Source organism: Andrena cerasifolii, chromosome 5 (assembly GCF_050908995.1).
Source record: "Andrena cerasifolii isolate SP2316 chromosome 5, iyAndCera1_principal, whole genome shotgun sequence".
Classification (NCBI taxonomy): domain Eukaryota; kingdom Metazoa; phylum Arthropoda; class Insecta; order Hymenoptera; family Andrenidae; genus Andrena; species Andrena cerasifolii.
The window spans coordinates 1438402-1451523 of record NC_135122.1 but is presented as its reverse complement, the minus strand read 5'-3'; the positions used below and the strand labels follow the sequence as shown (position 1 = coordinate 1451523).

The 13122-nt window shown below is 41.0% G+C and overlaps 2 protein-coding genes across 3 annotated transcripts in view; both read right to left on the bottom strand.

Moving 5' to 3' along the window:
- The window catches only part of LOC143368818 (uncharacterized), a 252712-nt gene that overhangs the window by 47849 nt on the left and 191741 nt on the right, over nt 1-13122 (bottom strand). The window lies entirely within an intron of this gene.
- Nucleotides 168-13122, bottom strand: part of LOC143369382 (filamin-A-like) — a 111365-nt gene continuing 98410 nt past the window's right edge. The window contains exons 7-8 of one of the 2 annotated variants that reach the window (XM_076813249.1): nt 8717-8920; nt 168-800 (exon numbers count right to left, since the gene is read on the bottom strand). In XM_076813249.1, coding sequence (XP_076669364.1) covers nt 616-800; nt 8717-8920 — 389 coding nt within the window. In that variant the 3' untranslated portion in view covers nt 168-615. The remainder of the gene's footprint in view (nt 801-8716; nt 8921-13122) is intronic. The other variant, XM_076813250.1, reaches the window with a different exon arrangement.

The window sequence follows — 13122 nt, the reverse complement described above, 5'->3', positions numbered from 1 at the left end:
TGTGGATTTCTCATTAAAATAAAACCTCTTGCGTACCTGTTAAGTCTTTTATTTTAAAAATATTCAATGAAAAACAAAAATAGTATTTCAATGCATTACATTTAGTTATAAAGCGATAAAATATACTTACCTACCCCTTATAAAAATGTTAAAAAGACGCCTAAAACTGAGCCCTTTGTCCCACTTTGTGGTGTTGCCAGATGTAAAATGTATATTTCAACTACTGGGCTTTGCAGTGTTGTAGTGAAAGAAAAATACAAAATTGTAAACAAGTACTTTCTAAGCTTGTATGTTTTAATATTTGGCTCTTTACTTAGGAGTGCCAATGATTAGTGCAGTGCCAGCATTAGTGCAGTTTACCCTACCCACCCCGGCATGTTTGTGGCTATAAAGTTCTTATGTCTAAAGTCCAGCCTAAATGTGTACTCTAAGTGGTTCACTGATGACACTCAAATGCACTCCCATCTCCTTGCCTGCTACTTTTGTGACGTCGCTATGTCTGCATCAGCAACTATATATATTTTGTTTGTACTTATATTAACGAAGGCAGAGTGGGGTAAGGCCCATAATCTCCAGAACTTCTGTTGGACAGCGATGTTCTTAAAACACTTTTATTTATACTTCAACTTTGTATGGTGATCCAGGGATATGTTCGTCACCCCATTTTACGATAACAATGTATTCCCCTCTCTCCCGGACCAAGTAGCTCACGTTGTAATTGTTGCGACCTGTGTGTTTCACAAACACTTCATCGCATGGTCCTTTAGGTCCATATACGCCAACAAAGAGGATATTATTACCTGTGGAAACAAAAAATATATCAATGTTTTTGATATTCGAAATACTTGATAAAAAGTATTATTAACCGTTCGTTCGAAATTATTCAAATTTTTTATTTACTTTTTGAGAATTAAATTTTTTGACATTAGAATAATGCCATATTTTTAAATTTGTAGTTGGGAGGATAAGAAAATATGATACAATCAAATATAAGATAATTTGTCTGCAAATATCAATTAAGTATTTCCAAATACTTCAAATGTAAAAGTCTGCTGCCATTATTGCGTTTAAATCATTATTTGTTGATACGAAGATCCGAAAACGTTTGCTGGCCTTGTTTTCTACGTTCTATGAGGTTTAAACTATTCCTGTTTATAATTGGAAAAAATTTAAAAACGAGCTGTCCTATACATAGAGTTAGAATCTAGAATGAAATGACCGTATAAGGAAAGATATTAAAATATGTTGCAATTTAACTGACTTTGCTTTAAATTACACTTAGAGTAACGGACAAAAAATTTATTTTTGTTATTTTTGAGCATACGTTCGGGACTGTGGTATGTTTAATATGCATATTCTGATGGAGAATTTAAAGCTGTATGAAACCCAGTTAATGTTGAATTTATTTAACTGACAAACAAAAGTGGTATATGTCATTGAACGGGGTAACACATTTTTGGGCCGACAAAGAAGTTACCACGGTTAGTAACTTTTCAGATTGTTTTAAAAGCAAACGGTGCCCCCGCAAAATATTAGATTTTTTTTATTAATGTTCAAAAGTGGTAACATTTTGTTGGCTTCCAAAGTGTGTTGTGTTGTTTAATGTTATGTAGGGTTTTTGTTTGTTAGTTAAATAAATTCAACTGTAACTGGGTTTTATACAGCTTTTAATTCTCTTTCAGCATATGTATATTAGGCACATACTGCAGTTTTGAGTTGATATTGAAAAGCAATAGAAGTAGGGTGGTTCGAAAAAGTGGTAACTTTTTTGTCCGCTACTCTATTTCTGTTTATATTTATTGTATCCGATAATGAAATGTACATACATGAAAAACGTACTAGAGTTTTACGAATTTTAATGTATTAGTTTTAAAATTAGTGTACTGGCCGAAATGAAGTAATTTTTCCTTTTATTGCTCAGTACTTATAATATTATGTATCACTAACAACTGACATCACGCAGTTCGTATGCTCGGGTTTTAATTAAAACGTTTGAATATATTTGAGACGTATTTTTTTAAGTTGCCCTAATTAATGTTTACGGATTGAAAACGGCTCTCAAAATTGGCGATAAAAAGTCTATTCTGCTGCTTGTTTTTTTATGAGGTGCAACATGGCGTGCGGAAAATTTATAAAAAGTCATAGGTGGCGGCAGTACAGCACATTTGTTTTTAATATTTTCGTAACCGTGTAATAGGTTTTACTTAAAATTTGAGAATTTGGAGAAGGAATCAAAGAAATAAACGTTGTAACACTAACCCCTCGATGGAGGTTGGTATTGCGGAGTGGTTGCGTGAGTTGTGGGAGAACTACAAGAATTGCGTGCGTCCATAAGCGCGGGGCCGGGCCCAACTATATAGGACTCATGGTACCAGCCTTCTAGGATGCATGCACAGTCTTGCAGTCCTCCCACAATCGATGCTGTGGTTATCCATGCTCAGTTGTTACCCGGGTCTCAGAATCTAAGGAGGTCTTTAGCTCATGACTGGGCAGGCTTGTTTTACAACATATTGCAGAGGTGCACAAAGAGTCGCTCGGAAACTGAAGACGTCCTTGCGATTCTGGGCGCCAGATCAGATCGTAGTCTTAGCACTTGGACTTTAGGGCTCCGATAGGATGAGTTAAGGCAAGCCTTGACCTCATCGGCGCGTGTTCCGCGCGGCACAACAGGCAAGGTCTGTCTAAAGTCGCCGGCTAAAACCACCGACATCACGCCCATCAGTCTCTTGCTGCTCCTAATATCCTGGAGCATCCTGTCCAAAGCCTCCACACCTCCCTTGTGGGCCATGGTACACTCATCCCACACGGTTAACTTGGCCGCCTGAAGTACCGTATCCACGTCACTCTGCTTTGATATTGTTGCGAGCACCGGGTATAGGCCCGTGCATAGCCTGCTGGTGCTCGCAGCTGAAGATAGAAGAAGGTCGGCCCCCTTCAAGAGGACGATCGGAGAGGCCGACGAGAAGGAGGTCTTGTACCGAACGCCATTGCGTTCGGACGTACGGGTCGCACCTTTGTAAACTATTGGTCTGTGTAACAATATAGTTCAGTCGCGTGTGCGTCCGTTTAATTATTCTTCTACTCCTTTGCGTCGGGGTGGCCTGTGGTGAAAATGCCCCGGCGCAACAATATGTTGCAGAGCGGTGACTCAAAGTGGTTCAAGTTGAGAGGTAATTTAAAGGCAGAGTGAGCCGTCTTGCCTCCTTCAAGTAAACTAACAGCAGTCCCTGAGGAAGCCACGGCGATGCCAATAATATTTTCGCTCCTCACTTTAGCTAACATCAAATTTATTAGGAATGTTTTTCCCGTTCCTTCTGGAGCATCTATGAAGAAAAGCAGCTCAGCCTCTGAGTAACGCTGGCTGTTATCTCTTCGTATAACTTTCTCTGTCCTTCATTCAGCTTGGGCACGTTCTCAGCAATTGCCTTCGAAAGCTGAACTGTATCATAAGATAGCTCTCTCAGATGCTCGCGGTTGATTGTAGCGGCTTCTAATTCTCTTGAAGGCTGTTGGAAGGCCATATTGTTGGAGAAGATGGCCGAACGTGGAGAAAACCGATCGTCTTCAAGAACTACCAGACACTTATTGTACACAAAATTCATTGCGTGCTGATTATCTAGTACTCCGCACTCTCTTTCCATATGTCTTCTCACGTCCTCCGCGAGACTGTCTCTGTGTTTTTCCCAGAGTGTCACAAGATCAGCTACCTGAAAAAACCAACATAATAGCAAACAGCTTGCGAAGTTTGTGAGGGGAGTCTGACTGGGATGCTTCCTCCAACGTGCGGTCCCAGTGAGCGTCATCCTCTAGCAACCCTAATGCTCCACATGCTGACTGAAATGTGGGATGAATCACTCCCGCGACTGTTTTTAGGCTGGAAAATGACGTAGGCCCTCGGACTTCATGTAGCAGGAGGCGGAGGTAGTAGCACTCACGTTATCGGGATGGACAGTGTATACTCTTCCCAAAATCGGATCCTTCCTCACTCCTGGCTGGCCCGGCACGGGCTTTCCTTGCTTCCTCCTACTGAACTTGTTGTCTTTCCATATAAAGTATGACAGTACTTCACAGTAATAAAGTGTTTTTGCGAAAGCATCATCTTTGCATAGATCGAAGAAGGCTAACATTGCAGTGTTTCCTGGATTTTGTATCTTTTCTTTGACATTTTCATCTGTAAAATACACTCTTTGGCCATTTTCAAGGTGGACTAGCCAGGTGCATGACTGGAGGATACCGCTTGTGAATAGCAAAGCATAGAATCCGCCAGGCCGCCTCAGAGCTGCTGATATACCGTCCTGTCTCGTACCTCGTGACCTCGTCCAGTTTGGCCTGCAATATGAACGCTGCTTGGTCGGACCCTTTGTTAACGTATTTGCATATGCACTTTATTGATTTAACAGAGTTGCAAAATTCGACGTTAATGTGGGCCGCGAAAATGCGAGATAGGACGGGGTTGTATGGTACCACCCAGCGATTGTCCAAGTCGAGCCCGTTTATGTTGACAGTGAAGCCCCCGTCATCAGGGGACCGTCTGCGATACTGAGGGTAATCGTCCTCCCCGGTCTGCGAGTTCCTTATCAGGGGGCGGGAGTACCTCTTGCTGCACGATCCGTTTGCCATGCAAGGCGAGTTCCTGTTCAGAGTGCTACACGGGCCGTGTATCATGGTCGACTTGACAATCTCATGGAAAAGCGGATCAACCTTGGGATCAGGAATTTCGGCTCTAATTATTTGATCGATTACAGCTGCCTTTATTTTCTCTTGTAACCACAATAAAATATGCACGTGGGAGAGACCTCTTTTCTACCATTCTACAGAGAACATGTGACACCTACTTTGACCGAAAATGCATCCTCTTGTAAGGAGCTTCATTATCTGTTTTACCTTCAAATGGAAGACCCGCGCTATTAAATCATGCCTATGCTGAGATTTTTTACCCTGTTTCAAGTTATCTCTGATTTCTCGCCATTTCGCATTACATCTAAATGTAATAAAAAGATCAGGTCGACCGAAATGACGCACGTAAGTCATGGCATCTTGTGTACGCTCGTGCATGTAGCGGGCCCTCCAGTGAAACTCGATGACAACACTATCATTTTACCCAGTTGCGACAACTGGCCGTCAGCTCTTCTCATAGCGTCCTTCGGGTGCACATAATTCTCACTCCTTAACTTTTTTTGGTTGTTACGTATGAAATTGAGTCTTTCAGTCTCTATTTTTGCATACATATCAACCAGAAATTGATTGAGAAGGTTGCGGAGTAGCAGTAAATAATCCTGCTCTCCCTTTTGTTCCATTAATCTGTAGTTGTAAAAATTTGAAGCGAACACAGTTTTTGTAAGAGGCGCGTTAGTGTTTGGATCACGTTGAAGGATGTTGATGCAGTAACCATCTTCTCCGTGACAGAAAATAAGTGGGTACTGCAGACTGTCGTACGCACGGTGTGCCTCGCTGATCCGCACCAGCTTGCTGTTTCGGCTTTGGAGCACGATATCCCTATTCTCAAACGCTTGACCCACAATCAGAAGACCCACCTGGTTAGTGGTTGGAGCATTGAATCAACCTATGCATTCCCCAGAAGATTTCTTATCGGCGTTGATCACCACCCGGAAGTCTTTCTGGTTCTTCGGAACGAACTCGACAGCAGCCTTGAAGTCCCTAATATATCTGTTATGCTCGTGCAGCATCTTCTGGAGTTGACCCACCATTCGTTGGTTTACTCCAAACAAGTGGCCAAAGCGAATCTCCCTTTCTATGCCCTTATCACCAACAAAGTAGGTTTTGAAGGAATGAAGGCTGCTGTTCAGGTGCCGGTATCAAGCTTCCAATTTTGTGGTACACCTGCCCCTGTACTTTGAATGTCGGCATGAAATTGTCCTCCTTCACCTCCTTGGCACCAAAACACGTAATCTGGAAACATCCATTGTACTTTCTAATTGCAGACAGGAAGTGCTCGGACTAAGGGTGGTCGTGTGTGAGGAGCTGGTGTAAGGGTTCCGGGAACTGCTGGAGAGGGGGCAAATGGACTTTGCCGTTACTGCAGCACATGCCGAGACTCTCATCCTTCCATTTCAAGGCGTGGCACCATTTACACACTAACCGACGCTCAATATCGACAGTCTTGTCTTTGGCCTAGTCAATGTCATGGTTATATTTAAAACCTGGTAAAATTTTATCAGTCCATGGCAATAGTTTCTTCTGTGCACTATTTTCGTTGTGTCTTGTTTCAGCCTTTGATTATCTTCTATTACTGTTTTATGCGCGTCACGGTTGTTCGTTGCATATTTAATACCAGCGTCCCTTATTTGTTTTTTTTTCGAATGGAGTCAGTAAATCTTTTGAATTAAGTTCTCTGGAAGAAGTGGACTCTGACATTGACTGGGACACTGAGGAGGAAAGCATCTGTGAATAGCATTCCATAGCATCACTGCAGACAGGAGTCAGTTGTGGTGATGAAGGAATTGGTTGGTCGGCGTCTGGAATAAGGACATCGAAGTGCCCACTTATGAAATCACCAGAAAACTTGAGTTTCTTAATTGTCTCCGCTGTCTATCCGAACTTCGCTAGGAGGATACCATTGCGGAATACCTGAAACTCATGAGGGAACATTTCCCCTGCCGCCATGAGCTCACAGATGGTACCAAAGGTGTCATCTTTTGTCATATCTGATAGGTACGCAGGCTTGGTTTTATAGCTCCCCAAAGGGTGTCATGCTGAATGGCTTCAACCCCCGCCAATTTTTTTAAACATGCTGGACGATGTCAGCTCGAACCTGAACCCCCCGCGAGTCAGTGCGATTGGAATATGCGATTGGTGCTACGATAGCTCTCGACTCCGTTCGCAGCGGCCTTAATACCTTGGTCCCGCCGAATTTTCACCCGCGAGTACACTCGCGGCGCTTGTGGCCGCCCCACGCTCAAGGTACAAACTGCGCTCCTGTTTGTCGCAATAACGTATACATAACCTATATATGTATACCTTATATTATATATGGTTTTTCGGTTTTTTTTAAAAAGATTTCTTAGCGTGCACCTAGGGGCCAAGAGGAACCTACCTACCGAATTCCATGGTCATTGGATCAGTGGTTCCAGAGAAATCGTGATTATCAGCGGTATTTGATTTGAATTTTATATATATAGATTAGGAATACCTAACCTATTTCCTAACCTATCTGTTCGACGTACAATGTACAGACATACATTCGGCCTGATCGGTTCTTTCAGTCCATTTGAAATAATTCAATCCGCTTGATTCTGTTCGAGCCGCTCGGTTCCATCGGGCCGCTTGAAACATTCAAACTACTTGGTTCTATCCAAGCCGCCTGATTCTTTCAAGCCGCTCGGTTCTTTCGGGTACTCGGCTCGGCTCGGAAACCGGGTTTCAGCTTGGTTTGGATTTCAATCTACCCGAATATTCAAGTACCCGAACAGCTCTAGTACACAGTATCTCTACGAGCTATAGTCACTTAGGTGTGAGGTCATTCAGCGGGGTCTTAACCGATACCCTGCTGGGTACGGGCCGCTAAACGTGCCCCCTTACTATCTCTTGCAGGACTGTGTTTAGGGAAGACCAGGACAAAACCGGACTTCTAAAGATTAAGTGTTACAACTTCGATTTTAATCAAATAAAAAAGAAATTACGTTATAAAAAAGAAGATAGGTTTATCTTTATTAAAAGACATCAATTAAGCTTTACTACTGGCTATTAAAAATTGTCTCATTGTCAGCACAGATTAAATACAAATCCATTTTAATAAAGTATATGTACTGCATTAGAACAGTATCTTCAATTTCGTTTTTACTTTTTTAAAATCGAAGTTGCAACACTTAATTTTTAGGGCACTGGTTTTGTCCTGGTCTCCTCTAAACACAGTCCTGCAAGAGGTAGTAGGGGGAGGGGGGTACGTATAGCGACCCGTACCCAGCAGGGTATTGGTTAAGATCCTGCTGAGTGACCTTACACCTAAGTCACTATAGCTCAAACGTACACTGTACACGACTTTGGACAGCGCGGCGTTAGGAGTTCTGCGCTATTCCCCTCCACTTCTGGCTCACTCTTGTCCTGCGAAGGTGAGAGCGAGGTGGAATGAGATCGAGTCAGAGAGACTGAAAGCGAGCGAGGAACGGTACGAGACAGACGATGCGTTAATACTTTGTCTCGCTTCGTCTTTCCGACGCCTGAAACTCCACCCTTTGCATGCGCGACGGGCATGAGCTTTTAGACTCGCTCTCGTTCCATTCTGCCCTCGCCTTCGGCAAGAAAATAGTGAGAAACGGCCGCTCGGAATCGTGCCCCCTCTATGTTAGATGCTCACTGCCGGCCTCGAGCCGCGAGCTCGCAGCGAATAAATACTGTGAATGGCATATTTAAATTCTTACGTTTGAGCATAAATAAATATTGTAGGAAGTTACACGAAACTTCTTTGGCCACTTTCGGTGGCTCAAAATATTTGGGAAAACATACATACTTAAATATACAGAGGAACGAAAATATTACAAATAGGTCCCTCGACTATCGGATATCAGCTGCACTCACACAGTGAAAGAGCCGGCCTGTCCTTCGCACGCTGAACAAGGGATATACATAAGGAACGGCCAACGAGGGACCGGAGCTTTTACTGTGTGAATACGGTTGGTTTCCGAGACTCAAGGGAACTCGCTGTCCAATTTACTACGTTAGAATTAGCCTATAATTAGTAGTATTAAAAATACTCTACCGGCATCATTGGCGTGTACAGTAAACTGATTTTGTTTTCCCAGGTATGCTTTTTTCATCCCCATTCCTTTACTTGTCACCTTACTAGCGTCTGATTTGAAGAGTGGTAAAACTGGACCAGCTTGCTTGGATTTTGAAATTTTTGTCACAGTCTCGACTGCAATCGAACTTGTTTCTTGAGCACCTATTTCGGCTAAATCGGCACCTATATAAGATATACATGGTCAGATGTTAATTGCTTACGAACACAGAATAAGATGAACTACAGAGACCGAGAAATTTCGGTTACCGTAAAAGTAGCTTATTTGAAACACTCAAAGGTATTAAATACTTAAGTGGCCAAAAAGTAGGTAACGGCCTTTATAACGTATTCAAGCCTTTTGGAACAATGCTTCATCTTCGACAGAATATTATCGAAAACTTACAGTGATAGATGCTTAGAATTCTAAAAGTTACTAAGATTCTAATGTTACACTAAGCAAAGCATTAGCGGAATATTATATTCAGTCCACGAATATTCAAAGTCTCAGTTATAAGTCTTTGTACGTGAGACTGCAGGAAACTGTAACGCCCCTAAATTTGCGGCCCTCTAACCCTCTCTGTCCCTTTGCTTTTGTACATTTGTTATATTATTTTTCTTAACATACTATTTACAACTACCAAATTTTTGTATATATTTTAATATTTGATATTTTATATACAGGGTGTCTCAGGTTTTTCCTGCAAAGCATATCCCATGAGCAAAAATAAGAAAAAATGTCGTATAAACGGGTTCATAAATGCTTTATTAAAAAGTTACAACAAAAATACGTAATAACAACGGGCTGGTTTTTCGGAAACCATTTGCGGAAATAATCTGGGACACCGTGCATATTTAAATTCTAATATACAGGGTGCCGCAGCTGAAGGAGGCCACCTAAATATCTCATTTCGTTTTAATGATACGATAAATGTTTAAAGCACAATTTGAATATTTCCGAGGGACAAATACCGTGAAAGAAAAATTGTTTTTAAACGATTTTATTCAGCTTCGATTCTCTGTTTGTTTGTATGTATGGTTCAAATCTGGCAACTCAAATTTAACCCACTTCCAACTATCCAATTGTCTTGAAACTTTGCAGGCCTGCGCAGTTTGGTTGACAATGCAATATTAAAAAAAATAGTAACCCCGAGCGGGTGAAAAATAACCACAAATCCAAACGACTTGAAATGAGCGACTCGTGTTCTTTACGAAAGCGACAAATAGCTGCATTTGGGATGCTAGTCGCATCGCGATTTCCGAAAATGCACAATTTATCGAGAAATGATCCGTCACGTATGTACGAATAGTAAAAAAATATATATAATATAAATTTTTATGTTAAACGATTTTATTAAAAATGTAGTAAAAACTAAATTAAAATGCAATGAAAACTAAAATATAATTCTTTTCTGGTACTTCAATTTTGATGGTGTTAATATCACTTTAAATAAAATCGATGGGCACCATGTGCAACCAGAAGTTGATGTATTAAAGTGATTCATATCCTGTTATGAAATATCGTGCCCTACGATTTTATTTAAAGTGATATTAATACCATCAAAATTGAAGTACAAGAAAAGAATTATTTTTTAGTTTTTAGTGTATTTCAATTTAGTTTTTACTACATTTTCAATCAAATCGTTTAACATAATTTTTTTTATATATTTTTAAAGTCATTTTTCCTTTTTTTTTAGTATCTGTTTGGTACAAGTTTTTTTTAAACCTGTAGTTTTTTGCAGGAAAGCACATATTTATTTCATTTACATCTTGTAGCGGATGAAAAAATGTGGTAGGGGAGACCGGGTATGGTTGTCACACAGGTAGGTTGTCACAACCGCTATATCAAAGAAACTATAAACAATAGGAATGTGCTAACAATCCATGGCGATGTCTAAACATAACGCTGCCTCCCCCCCCCCATCATACAAGTCGTTGTGGAGTTACACGGAGACACAATGTGTCATTGTTTGTTTTCGTGCGCTCGAACTAAATTACGCCGTATTTCCTATCAAGTAAGTATAGGTTGTTTCTTAGTATTGACTATAACATTGTGGCATTTTTTTCGTAGTTTAGAATTTTTTCTAACTTACTGTAATGATTTTTTAGCATTTTTTAAACATAATACATGAATAGAGAGGTGAAATTGTTTGACGGTTTGGGGTAAGTTGTCACAGAACATTTGAGATTAGGTATTTGCCGCATGTGGCAACTAGTCCCGGTGTAACTTGCTGTATTTATCATATGATATTATTTTCTTGTTTGTTTGGCAACGGTACTCAATAATAATGCCGCAAACTAATAAGAAGAAGACGTCCAGAGGTGAGGTGCTCCCGGAATTAATGTTACGCGCGGCAAGAGAGGTTATAAAGGGTAATTACACAATAAGAGGGATTGCAAAGGATTATAGTATAAGTTACCGCACTCTAGCGCGATATTGTGAGAAATACAATAAAAAATTATATTTCTTTCTTAATTGAATCGACTTTTTATTCATAAACTTAGCTATCCAAATACTGTAACAACCAACCCGACCTCGGGATATGTTGTCACAAAATAGTTCCTGCAAATAATGCGAATTAGCTCCTAATCTGGTTGACAAAATCCGCAGGACCAATTTTTTTTTATAAAGCCGGACGTACGTAGTTTATTTTAATCTAAGTTTGAATGAACTTCCGTGCAGCCATAACCCACAAAAAAATAAAAATAAGAAAATGAGACAACTATACCCGGTCTCCCCTACTCTCGCAGACCAGGGCAAGGGCGCAGACTACGACAAGTTCTGGAGAGGATAGAATGATTACCCGACATGCTCTTCGGGAGCCAATCGTTACTGCACGTGTTATTGCCGAGCAATTTATGAACCGCAGTTAGAATTCACCACGTCCGATCTCCAGTAGTATCATCAGGCGTCGATTGAGAGACGTTGGCTTACGTTCGAGGCGTCCAATGCGAGTCCCCTTGCTCACACGTTTGACATACGCTCGCCATTACGTGCACTGGGGCCAGCGACAATGGGCAAATGTCCTTCTTACTGACGAGCGACGATTTTGCCTCCACGGGAACGATCGACGGGTTTGGGTCTGGCGTCGTCATGGTGAACACCATAATGCCAACCATACAAGGCCGGTCGTTGCGTTCAATGGTGGATCGGTTATGGTTTGAGCCGGGGTAACACAATACTCATGTACCCCATTAATTGTCCTCCCACCCAGTGAGTTGACCGCTGGGCGGTACGTGGACGAGATTCTGTGCCCCATTGTACTGCCTCTGCGTCAACGTATGGGGAACCGCTTTGAGCTTATGGAGGATAATGTAAGGACGCATACGGCACGCCATATGCTACGATTTCTGTGACAAAGTCGGATATCAGTTCTTGGCCATGCAGCAATGAGCCCAGATCTGAATCCCATTAAACATGTTTGGGACATTCTTGGGCGACGTTTGCGACAACAGTACCCGAAACTGGTGAATTTGGGACAATTAGCACACGCCCTCCGCCAAATTTGGCACAGAATGCCCCATCGGAAAATTCAGAACTACATTAACATGCGCAACCGATTGAGGGAACTTATCGTGCGAAGAGGTGGCAACACCCATTATTAGACCACACACACAACGCGCGCGTGCCCTCATACACACACGCATCGGAGAGTGAGTTTGGAGTCAGAAACTACTGCGGGAGTACTGAACCTCAGGGCCTCATCTCTCCATGCTGACGCACACACAATGAAGTGTAAATCCGATCGCGCATTTGCCAACTAATGCCAGTTAATAGCGCTAATGCCAGTTATTGAAGTACAGTTTTCATCATTGCGAAAAGTTTGGTTAAAAATGTTTTTCTTAAATTTTTTAAATCTTTTCTTTTTACTAAAATGACATTTAACTATACAAAAAGGTGCAACAATCGTTCAAAAGCCGCGAGAACAAAGAAAGTGTTTTGAAGAGAATCATCGCATGTTTGACCATCGAGGACATCTGGAAAAAAAATCTGATCGATCCGACCTTTTGCACAGTGTTTAACCCGAGAGTAGGCGCGCCAAATAACTTGCGTCAGTAGACGCACGTCGGTCATTTCGACCGATGCTAATGTAATCAGAAATAACTTAATAAAAGGATTAAAATAATATAAATAACGCATAACATTGTATTTTACTTACTTCAGAATCGTTATACGTAAATAATCTTCATTTTTTATGATAAAATGATTAATCATATTATAATATTATGAGTTCTGGAAAATTTATTTTTATACAAATGATGCATTGTAATTGATTTTAAAAATAAAATGTTATATAAAAATTTGTGCGAATGCAAAATATAAAATTACATTGTCTATTTATCAATTTGAATTTATCACTTGATTTTTAATTTTCAATAATAGCAAT